The 11,932-nt window shown below is 32.9% G+C and overlaps 1 protein-coding gene across 1 annotated transcript; it reads right to left on the bottom strand.

Annotated features, from left to right (window-relative positions):
• Positions 1-3,132: 3,132 nt before the first annotated feature.
• On the bottom strand, positions 3,133-6,905 carry LOC143192051 (chymotrypsinogen B). Its single transcript, XM_076397519.1, has 3 exons — positions 6,657-6,905; positions 4,356-4,713; positions 3,133-3,428 (listed from the first exon to the last, which is right to left on the bottom strand). Exons 1-3 carry the CDS (start codon positions 6,878-6,880, stop codon positions 3,222-3,224), a joined length of 789 nt encoding a protein of 262 aa, XP_076253634.1. The 5' UTR covers positions 6,881-6,905; the 3' UTR covers positions 3,133-3,221.
• Between the last annotated feature and the right edge of the window lie 5,027 nt (positions 6,906-11,932).

Raw genomic sequence — 11,932 nt, 5'->3', positions numbered from 1 at the left:
GGAAACAGGAATGGTTAATAACACCTTTGGTTTGGATAAACTTGATCAGACATATTGAAGAAGAAATTGGCAGATGATGAAATTGTGAACAAATGTTAGATAGATTGGAATTAACAGCTTATAGGTCAATTGAAAAGTCACCGGCCTGACACATAGATGGCGCTACTAGAATTAAATCCATATGTTTTTCAGTTAGCCCTAAGAATTAAAAGATGCATGTATAAATTTGACAGCTGTCGGATTATTAATTTCTGAATTATATCATTTTGAGTGAAGCAACTTTTATTATTGTGAAAAAAATGGATAAAAAGGAATTTCGCATGCTGATAAAATATTGATTTTTGAAGGGAAAAAATACAGTTCGAGCAAAAACTTGGCTTACTGCCGACTTTCCGGATACTGCCCCAGGAAATCATTTAAAAAATCCACAAAATGATTTTGAATGACCGTAAATTGAAATTGAATGAAATAGCAGACACTAAAGTTATCAACTGAACGTGTACATCATATCGTTCACGAATATTTGGGTATGAGAAAGCTCTGTGCAAAGAGTGCAAAGTAGGTGCCACGCGAGCTCACTTTTGACCAAAAACAACAACGAGTTGACGACTTCGGAGTAGTGTTTGAGGATGATCAAGCGTAATAAACCAAAGTTTTTGCATCGATATGTGACAATGGATGAAACATGGCTCCATCATTTCACTCCGAAGTCCAATCGACAGTCATCGGAGTAGACTGCACACGATGAACCCGCTCCAAAGCGTGGGAAAACGGAACAGTCGGCTGACAAGGTTATGGCGTCTGTATTTTGGGATGCGCACGGAATAATTTTCATTGAATACCTTAAAAAAGGAATAACCATCAACAGCGACTATTACATAGCGTTATTGGACGGTTTGAAGGACGAAATCGCCGAAAAACGGCCACATTTGAAGAAAAAGAAAGTGCTGCTTTACCAAGACTATGCACCGTGTCACAAGTCAGTGAAAACGATAGCAAAAATCTATGAATTGGGCTTCAAATTGCTTCTTCATCCACCGTATTCTCCAGATCTGGCCATCAGCGACTATTTCCTATTCTCAGATCTCAATTCTGTTGAGGGATGGGAAGAAATTTTCGTCGAATGAAGAGCTGATCGCCGAAACTGAGGCCTATTTTGAAGTAAAGGGCAAATTGTACTGTGTACAAAAATTGCATCAAAAATTTGGAGGGTCGCTATAATCAGTGTATCACCCTTGAAACGAATTATGTTGAATTAAAAAACAAATTTTGCCACAAAAAAAATGTTTTACTATGGTAGACCGGGGACTTTTTATTGACCTTTTAGTTATTCATTTGAATTAAATTTTCTGAGTGTGATTAGAGAAAACAGGGTGATAAGAGTGGAAACAATTAAAGGTGAATATATAATTAATATACGATAACTGTAGGAAGTTGTATTGTAGAGTGAGAACGATTTATTTGTATAGATATGTGTGCAATTGTTCGGAATTTAGATGAGCATACGTTGGTATGAGGTTAGAATATATGGGGAGAGGATGAATACTAACTATTTTATAGATATGTCAAATGCATTAGGGAGAGTTCAGTGATTAATTTTGTATCAAGAACTGTGTACACAGATAGTAACAGAAGAAATAAAGAAATACAGTGATATCAAAATTGACAAGGAAATACAATATCAAAGGAAACAAAAGCTAAACGTAAAAAGGTGGAAACAAAAGCTAAACGTAAAAAGGTAAATATGCTCTTTAATGAAAATAAAATACATTACTTGGATATTAATTTGTTAATTAGGTGGAATAGGTATCCAGGGGATACCACTACATAAAAAACCGCGCGTAAAACTCTAACTCATGGGTGGTGTCGAAAAGAGTTCAATGTAAATATAATGAAATAACTCTAACCTATAAACCATTGTGTAATTAACTGTAGTTTAAGTCTTTCGATAATATATGCATTAGATGCACTATAATGTTAAAATTAATTGTACTTTATGACATTTTTATTTCATTATTTTATTTTGATTAGAATTTTGTTATAACAGGTGGGGCAAAAGTCCCGCTACCATTTTGATTGCGCGCCATCTTGATTATGTAACGTTTAGCTCAGTTTAGCTTTTACCATTGTGTTGTGTGACAGAATTTCCGCTGAGTGGCTCTGAAAATGGTAGCGGAGCTTTTGTCCCACCTTATAGGTCAATGACAAAATAAACTAAAACTCAGAGTTGATGCGGCAACATTAAATAAAAAGGAGGCAAAAGAGAACATAAATGCGTATAGATTAAATAATTAATTGCATAGGAACCTGTTGCTGTTGGTTCAGTTTTAATATCGGCCAGCAGTGCTGTAGTCAGGGCGTCAGGCCCGCCTTTCTACTACTGCCAAAGTCTCTGGTTCAAGTACCTTGAAAGAAATCCAGTAAACAGTAAAAAAATATTTTTTAGGCTAATATTTCACTATTTTTAATTTTTCTTAAAAATATTGATATATTTTTTTTGTAAAACATTTTTTATACTTATTGCAAAAAAAATCGGTATTTTTTTCTTCCGATATATCGAAATTTGTAAAAAAATATCGAAAATTATATATCGATATTTTTTTAAATATCAATATATCGAAATATCGGTATTTTTTCGGTGGCCAACACCCCTAACAGGATGGGTAAAACCGAGTATATCTTGAGATGGTTTCTAAATTGCTCAATGTCCGATCTCTAACCTTAATTCCAAGGACTGTTTGGAATCCCCTTTAATAATATAGATCCAGTCTGGTTCAATCCAGATACATTCCAGTTGGAGAAAAAAAGTGTAAAATATAGCATGAATAGTTCCAAGCCCGTGCTTAAGACAATTGTTAACAACTATCAACTGAAGACACACATTTTGTGCGTTTTGATAAGAATCTCTTGCTCGAATATCTATTATTTACTGATAGCTTAAACATTACACAATTTAAAAAAGAAATTAAATTAATTTAAATCTGGTAAATATATTGATGGCATTAACAGATACCATAACATTTAAGATTAATCGATCAGAACAGATATGAGATATCATATCAGTTAAATACTGAAATATTTGGTTGCTGTGTCACTAAATTATTGTTAAATTTAGACAAAAACAATATATAATAATTTATGATTGCTTTATTAAAATAATTGATCATTTAACAATGCTAGTTGACATAATTAAATAATTAACATTATATATTCATTATTTATTAGATGCCGGTGGTTTCTTGAATCCAACTTCTAAAGTACGAGACTGGAGAGTAGATGCTTAAAAATTCACCACACTCTCTGCCGTCATTAATATATCCGAAAACATATGACAGTAGACCGTATTGAATATTATCAACAATTACTGGTCCGCCATAATCGTTGTAACAGTGATATGTCGTGTTAACAACTCCTCCACATTTCATTACCTATAAATAAACTAAATCAATCAATCAAAAATTAGATATAACTTTCATAGATTTTTAGAGTTACAGAAAAGATCAATGTTACGAGCTACTAGTTGCTTCTTCTGTTCAAAAAGTCGATTTCGCTACAGACGTCTAAGAAATTCGTTTATTTTTTATTCCATGTATATGTGCAAATCATAATGAGTGTCTTTGAAGTATTATTAACTATGTACTATGTACTTGAATGTCCTGTTTTAATTGAATGTCTTTACATTTAATTTAATATCAGAAAGAAAAACGTAGAATCTACTTGAAGCATCTGATTAAAAAACATATAGAGCCATACCGAAAGCAATAACTGAGAAATGATTTATCTTTTTTGCCCCTAAACCTCCTTTGGTTCCTTCGGATTCGGTTTCCTTATTACATTAGCCATAATGTTAGGCAGTTTCTTCTATATTATAAATATTTAAACTTAATTTTTCGGCAATTTCTTCCTTAATTCTCAAGTCATAATATATACCTAATGTAACTTCGAGTGCCGTTGTATATACTTGAAAGTGAAACGAGAATCAATAAAAGCATAAACTAAATATCATCTACACAATCGCCATTCGATTTAAGTGCTGACTGCTCTTTTAGGCTTGCTTCTTTTCTAGCCTAAAATTTTTCTTGTAGTTTCATTTGTATAATTTTCACAATTACTTTTTATTTGTATATTTTTTCGACAGCTTGGAAATGACAGTAAAGCTTTAAATATGCAAGAATTGCAAAATCATCTAAAAATATTAAAACAGTTTTGGAATAAGAAAAACGGATGGTATCTAAGAAGATCTTCCTCTTAAGCTGCATCATGCGGCTTTTATAAAAGAATGATTTTTTATAGCATAGGATTCTAATTATACGTTTATACTATAAAATTCTATAGTAAACATATATTTTACTTACGACAACATCAGATAATTGCCATCCATCATAACTGTATTCATAGCAATATTCATCTGAAAACAATGGTACTTCAGCCTTTTGTAATTCGTTTTGACTCGCCCAGGCATTTGGTTGACCCCAACCCAAAATTAATGCATTTCTATTGTCTGGCCATTCCTGGTCCAAATATGGCAATTCAATGGGATAAACAGTGTCACTGAATGGAATTGGTTCTTCTAGTCGAATCAGTACACAGTCATGAGTGTATGGTGGTCTATCATAAGCCCATGGATTATACTGAACATCGCTGACATTAATAACATTAAGACTGCGGTTCACCGGTAACTGCCCTTCATCATCTAAAAGGTTTGACCCATATCTGCAAATTACATAAAAGACACAAATAATTTTAGTTTAATTTTTTATTTATATTTATTCATAACTTAAACTACAACTACAATTATGTTTACTAAATATAATAAATATGAAAGAAGTTTATACTATATAAACAATTATTTTTTGTCCAAAAAGTCCAAAATTTAATTTGACAATTGAGTAGACTGTTACTATATAAAGTATTTTGCATCATATAGTCAATACAATTTCCCATGTTACTTTGAGATTGATATCAGAAAAACAACACGTGAACTTATTCATAAGTTAGTTTTCATTTATTTGTACTTCTAGATACATAAGATATGTACTAGATATATACATAAGATATGTACTAGATATAGGTATACAGATACGATATATACAGATATTTATTTTACTTGAGGTTTAGTTACAACAAAATCGAAATATGCTTTTTTTTGTTTGATGTGTTTTAAGTGTGGTTGAAGATCTTTAAACCTAAATTTCAATTGTTTCGACTAATTTAAGATTTACTATTTATTTTGATTTGTTAACGTTTCACAAGTGACAGTATTCACCGTACTGATAGCATATACAAAACATGGTAAAACATCATTGACGAAGAGGAATAATGAGCGAAATCCAAAGTTAGCTGACCAAGTCCTGCGAGCATTAAGAAGGATTGTAAACGATAACATAAAACTACCACAGCAAAAGTGATAGTAGAATTCTACACTCACTTAAGTAATATCGTCTCGACAAAAATAATACAGTGGGAGTGGGGATATTAAGAGTCGTCGAAGGGCTACGAATGAAATAACGTATCGAAGAGCCTTATGTCCCGATTAGCGTGTTTCTTACAGTCAAGCATGGGGGAGGTTTCGATATGGCACTGCCATATTACAAATTGATAATGCTCCTCGAACACATAACCAAAAAGGTTCAGTCTTGGCTTCAGGAGCATCAGCTTGAGAAAATCCTTCCTCGTTTCGTCTTTTAGAGCAGAAAGCGAGGAATAGATATCGATCTCCAACATCACTGAAGCAATTGGTGGATTTTTTAGTACAATAATTTGATAATATTCCATTTAATACTATTCAGCCACTTTAAGATCGAAGAATAAGAACACGTCTTACTCCGAGAAAAATTCCAGATGTTCCAATAATAAATAATGTCTCAATTTTCAACATTTCTTTCTTTAGCGTTCTGTTGTACTAAATGTCTGGGGAAGACTATATCAAGAAAAAGATCAATTTTATAATTAGCGGTACAGAAAATCTATGGCAGGAGAAAAAGCACAAAAGCATAAGTTTATTAGCGAATACTCAAGAAAATAGGGTTGCAGGCATTGACAGAAGTACTCGCATAGTTGTACATTTTGAAAAAATATAAGCAGAAGTCCTAGCATCGATATTTCCCCAACCATAGATTAAATCGAATCAATCTTCAGAGAACTAAATACATGTTTTAAAACTAATTTAATCTTTGCGAATTATATATATATATATATATATATATATATATATATATATTTATCAAATACTTTTCAGATCATCAAATCAATAACTAAGCTGTTAATTTCGAATATAATACTAGTTCACAATTCAATTGGTTAAAATGTATGTGGAGGGAATGAATACTAACTGATAATGCAGTGATTAAATCTAATTTTATCAAGAAAAATGTACATAGGTAGAAAGAACATAGGTTCGCAGGAGAAACTAACGAAAAATACCATGATATTTGAAAGATTTGACAAGGAAACACTGTAACGAAGGAACAAGAAGTAAATCTAAATAATATATTTATCAAGAACACTATATGAGTAATATGAACAAATTTTGTTTACTCAATTTGCATAAATCAAAATTAACGGTGCCCAAACACTGTTCCTAAGCGTAATGTACTACTCATGGGTTCCGCACAAATGATATATCATAACCTAAATATTTGATTCTTTTATATTACCTGACGTAACCAAACCAGCTTCTGGAATAACATGGATTCGATGTCAAAATCCAACTATCGCCAATAATGGTCCCTCCACAAATATGTACATTCCGAGTATCCCTTATAGATACCATATAAGGAAATTCTCCTGGAGCAGCTGGTTCTCCACCTTCAAGCGCAGCAGTATGCTGTTGCAATCCTGTTGCAACAAGTACAATGGTAACGATAGTGAATGCCTTCATATTTGTTGTTTGACTGCTACTAGAAATAAGCACCTACGATTTTATACTAAAAGTTGCCAGAAGTAATAGTCCAATATCCCATGATCGTCAAACATACGTTATGTAATAAAAGGTGATTTTTTATTTGGAATTACACTATTATAAGTAAAATCTGTTCTGAAAAACTAACTGTTATGAGAAGTCAGCCGCTGTGGTTTTAACAGATAAGATGTCACAAATATGAAAGCTATTAGTAATGATCACATGTGATAGTAATGGACGAAAAAGGCCGTAATCGAAGTCCGAAAAAACTTAACGAACAGTTCAAAACCCGCATTGACGCTAAGAAAAACGATGTTAAGAATATGGTGGGATTGTTTTTCTAACATGTTTTTGCCCTGACCCTTTAAAATGAGTCTAGCGGTCATGGGATCTCGGACTATATATTACGATAACAAAGTCACTTACAAATTAATACTTGAGATGATCATGTCTTATCAGTATTTTTACCTTAATTGAATTATTTGAAATATCTGATATATTATAAAATTCAAGATTAATTTCCTGTATATATGAGAATCCGATGCCCTTGATAATGTTGAATGACGTTTTATCAATTTCATCTCTTTTAATTATTTGGCTTGAAGCTAATGCTTTTTTGTACTACTGTAAACAAAAAATAAAACTTAAATTCTTTATTTCTCTCCCTTGGATACAATACACCAAATCAATCTCAATTGTAGCCCCAATAGTAAATAATAGGTTATTCAATAAAATGGAGAACTGGCACTAAAATAACTATGAACTATTTAATAGTCCACAAAAAAAACATGTAACTTTTATAATTAAATTAACTTTAATTTAAAAAATTTAAAGATATAGCTAGCTTTATTGGCTAACAGTGAAACACATATTCAAGAGTAACTTACGAAATGGGATTAAATATATTTTGTATGTTATTTTATCTCTGTAGATGATACCCTGTTATGATCAGTCAGTCAATACATACATGATACATACATACAGTCATACACCATGACTACATACCTCGACTCCAAAATGGAAATGGAGGGAAATTTAATTAACTGTTTTTAAAAAAAGAAGATTTTTCTGTGGTATATGCGTGTGCGTGTACATCGAAGCGCAATATACAAAGCCAAACCTGTGAAGGATACTATTACAAGTCATATGGAAGTCCTATCACACTTAGCTTACTCACCAGACATAGCTCCTTTAGATTATCATTTTTTCAGATCGATGCAGAATGGCTTGATGAGCTTGTAGTCTATAAAAAGTTTGAAAATGGACCTATAAATATGATCGTTGTCAAACCAACATTATTATTTCGATATGGTATTATCATATTGCCAATTGTAGAAAGCATCGGCTTTTGGGTGACAAAATGGATAAATTATATGATAATCGATCCAATAGTGGTCGGATTCGTTTTTTTTTTGGAATTTATTCTTAACTATTAACAGGAATTGGAAGGCTAATCTGCTAAAGTTACTCAAAACATTCTTAAGAAGATTACGGGCTAGCTACAATCTTGGATAATCATTTAGATGTTTTTTGGAAGTTGTGATATTATATGTTTTCGTTTAAATCAAAATATAATCAATTTTTCAGATCAGTCAAATCAAATCGTACAGTAATGTATTTCTTACATGATCGTTTTCATCCCCATAAAAATGGAGCTTTATGTAAATATAATAATTGTCGGCTTCATTGGCGCATTGATCAAGGCGACAGGATGGTCCTCCTAATGTTGCGATCGCAAGTTCGAGTCCTGCTTAGGCATGGAAGTTCTTTATGTTTGTGATTGTAGTTGTAAATGTCTTTATAGGCAACAGTGGAAAATCTGGCAAGGAATAACCATCCCAGTGACGCCAGTAACTAGGCTGGGTCATGTATGTCTTCTGCGATGGTCTCTAGCCAGGTGACTTGGTGACTAGCCAGTAGGTCGGAGCCCACGTTAAACTGTAGGTTCAATTCAGATAAACCCTCATTGGTACAAAGGAGACTTTAAAATATTTAAAAAAAAATTGCCACTACCTTATATCTCAAGTCTAAACTTCATAATCTGCAGCAAGCATTTTATCTTCATCGTAATCTCGTCTATAGCAAGCAGTATCATGCCATTATGTTCACAGAACAAAGGCATTAAAATGTTTTAAAATGATAAAGCTTTAACTGTGTTTACGTAGAAATTCCACAGCCTTAAATAAACAGGGTATTCTAATTCCTAATTGTAATTTTATTAGTAAGTCTTTCATTAAAATTCACATCGATAATTGAATTGAAATACAGAATATGTGTATATTCACGGATTTTATTTCCTTTAACATATCCAAAAGCAAAATATGGATATACGTTAAAAACTGGAATTAGCAGTTGCTCAGTCCAAATTAGAATCTATTTGAAGGTTTGAAAATTGAAAATTATAACACATGTTTCCCCGCAGATGCTTTTGAAATAGATGAATCTGTGTTTTCAACTTCATAATGACGACAAGAAGATAGTATAATACCTAACTAAAGACTAAAAATTAAGTGTATATATATTCCAGGCAAGTTATTGTCATATATATTTTTGTTTCTGCTATTATGTTATATTATCAAAATGTTATCTTAATTCGTTTGTGTGCAAAGCTATCTCTAGACATTTTGCATGACTATAAATGTAGCATCTATAGAAAATATATAAAAAGGAGGTTTTGTTATCAATATTGTATCATGTGTTTACTATACACAGTAAAATTAAATATTGTATTTTTAAGTATATTTTGGACAAATAGTTTTTTAATGTATAGTTTATTACTTTATAATATTTAAAGTAATAACAATGTAGAATATACCAATGTAGAATGTATCAGTTGTAAGGTTAAATATCTTTTTTTGATGAATTTGGAAATGTTTTATACAATTTAAGTAAAATATTTTGCCACTTATTTTACCCTATATTCTATTTCCCCCTGTAGTAAACAAACTCACTCGGCGCGGTCTCAGGTACTTTAGACGAACAAAAATTGGCTATTTGCAGATTAACCCGAAAAAAACTCAGGCTAGGGAGTTTCGCGCTTATCGCCTCCAAATCGAAAAATACCCTATCCCCTGGCTCCAGAAGGTATCACACCTCGGTCTCCAGTTCGACCGCAGGTTTCAATGGTCAGCTCAAATAAAGTACGCTATTTGCAAAGGCAATGGCGTGTACAGCCTACTATTTCCACTCCTCTGCAAAAAAGTAAACTCCAAATCCTCCAGAAAGCGACTCTGTTTAAGATGCTAGTCCGTCCAGTCTGCCTCTACGGAGCACAGGTGTGGTACTGGTACGTCTCTAACAACTTGCACTATTCCAAGTGTTCCAGTCCGCGCGTTACCCAATGGCCTATAGTTTGTGAGGAACGTGAACAGTCACCTCAAATCAGGCATCCCGTTCGTGAAAAGTTTCACGAGAATACTGAGTTTAAGGTTCTTCCTTGGCGCAATAGAACCCGAAAACAACTTGATCAAATTCCTACCCATTCACAAATCCCAGTAGCTAAACCATCTACGACATTCCCAGTCGTATCCCAGGGTCTTTGTCGGCCGCAAAATTTCTCTATTCCGACCCTGAAACGACATCAGCAATAAACCATTTAGTTCTCGCTGGTCAATCTGGAATAAGAAAGAAAAATTCTAAGACAGTCTATTCTGTGACTATAATCATCGATACGGTATAACGGAATATAAAATGATTGTATTCACTTGCTTTGGTTAGGTGCGATAACCGAGCACTTATGGTTCTATACCTTTGGGATTGGTTTGTCTGTTTCATTGTTTATTTGTTCATTTTATATGAGTCAGAATTCAATTTTCAAGGCGAATTAATGGAGAATGGATTATAGGATGACATCCAGGTATAAGTATCCTATTAGCTGACAGGAGAGTGTTTTTGAAATTCATTCAAATGAGGTAATATAGTCACACAATTAAGAAATCGCGAAGAGACAAGCCGAGAAGAGCAAGCAGGTTTTAGACTGAATCGCGTTTGTGTAGATAAGACTTTATTGATTGATAGATTTTATTGTTTGTCGACCAGCTTTGAAAGTTGAACATGTTTCCCTAAAAATTATATTCTTTACACATCTTTCGGTAGCTTCATTAACTATGTCCGAATGCGGGAAGATTAGTCAAATTAATTTGAAAGTGGAGTCGGTGTTCGTCTAGGAGATGTGGTATCTCCACTATTTTTTAACATAATAGCGACTACGATTATCTGAATAGTTTTTGAAAACCTGCTTGGTATTTAATATAATACAAACTGCTTAACTAATGTTCGTTGATGATAGTGCTATACTCGCTGATGAGAATGTTGAGGCTTTTAGCATTCTTAATTCTTTAATTTTTTTTATAACATCTTTATTAGATACGCTTAGTAAAATCTTTTTTTTTTTTTTTATTATTACTCTTCGTGAGTCCACAATCTGCCCTATTGGCAATAAGTATTTCTTCTGTTTATATTATATATACATGGCATGTAGAAAATCACTTCATTAAGCAATCTTCTGTATAAAATATTATCTTAATTAATTAGTCTTATTCTAATGCTTATTCTAAACTCTACATATGTCCAGTAATCAGATCAGATGGTGTTAAACGTTTTAGTCTACGCACTTCACTATCACGTCGCATATTTAGCTGATTAGCGAGTACATTGGGATGCACTGACACTCTTTCGAAGTACTTCACACAAACACGTTGGATTACACTCGTTATAGGTTCTAGAGGAATATCGCGTTGTATCACTTTATTTGAAATATAGTACGGAGCATCAACAATGGCACGCAACACCTTATTTTGGAACCGTTGAATGATGGATATATTGGATTTGCTAGCGGTACCCCATAGTTGAATTCCATATGTCCAAATGGGCTTGAGTATAGACTCATACAGCAATACCTTGTTATCTAATGATAACTTGGATTTGCGCCCAATGAGCCAATACATTTGATATAATTTTAGTCCTAGTTGTTTCCGTTTAGAGAGTATGTGCTTCTTCCAGGTTAGGCGTCGATCTAAATGCATACCAAGA

Source organism: Rhynchophorus ferrugineus, unplaced genomic scaffold (assembly GCF_030347505.1).
Source record: "Rhynchophorus ferrugineus isolate W39M unplaced genomic scaffold, kcgeb_rfMv2 rfM2, whole genome shotgun sequence".
Lineage (NCBI taxonomy): Eukaryota > Metazoa > Arthropoda > Insecta > Coleoptera > Curculionidae > Rhynchophorus > Rhynchophorus ferrugineus.
The sequence above is the reverse complement of the archived record's forward strand: the minus strand, read 5'-3'. Positions and strand labels throughout refer to the sequence as shown.

What these genes read in the sequence shown, in the direction of transcription:
- LOC143192051 (XM_076397519.1), bottom strand. Translation starts at nt 6,880, where the DNA reads ATGAAGGCATTCACTATCGTTACCATTGTACTTGTTGCAACAGGATTG. An exon ending in AGCTGGTTTGGTTACGTCAG is followed by an intron (nt 4,714 to 6,656) that starts GTAATATAAAAG and finishes TGTAATTTGCAG; the next exon opens with ATATGGGTCAAACCTTTTAG. An exon ending in GGCAATTATCTGATGTTGTC is followed by an intron (nt 3,429 to 4,355) that starts GTAAGTAAAATA and finishes GTTTATTTATAG; the next exon opens with GTAATGAAATGTGGAGGAGT.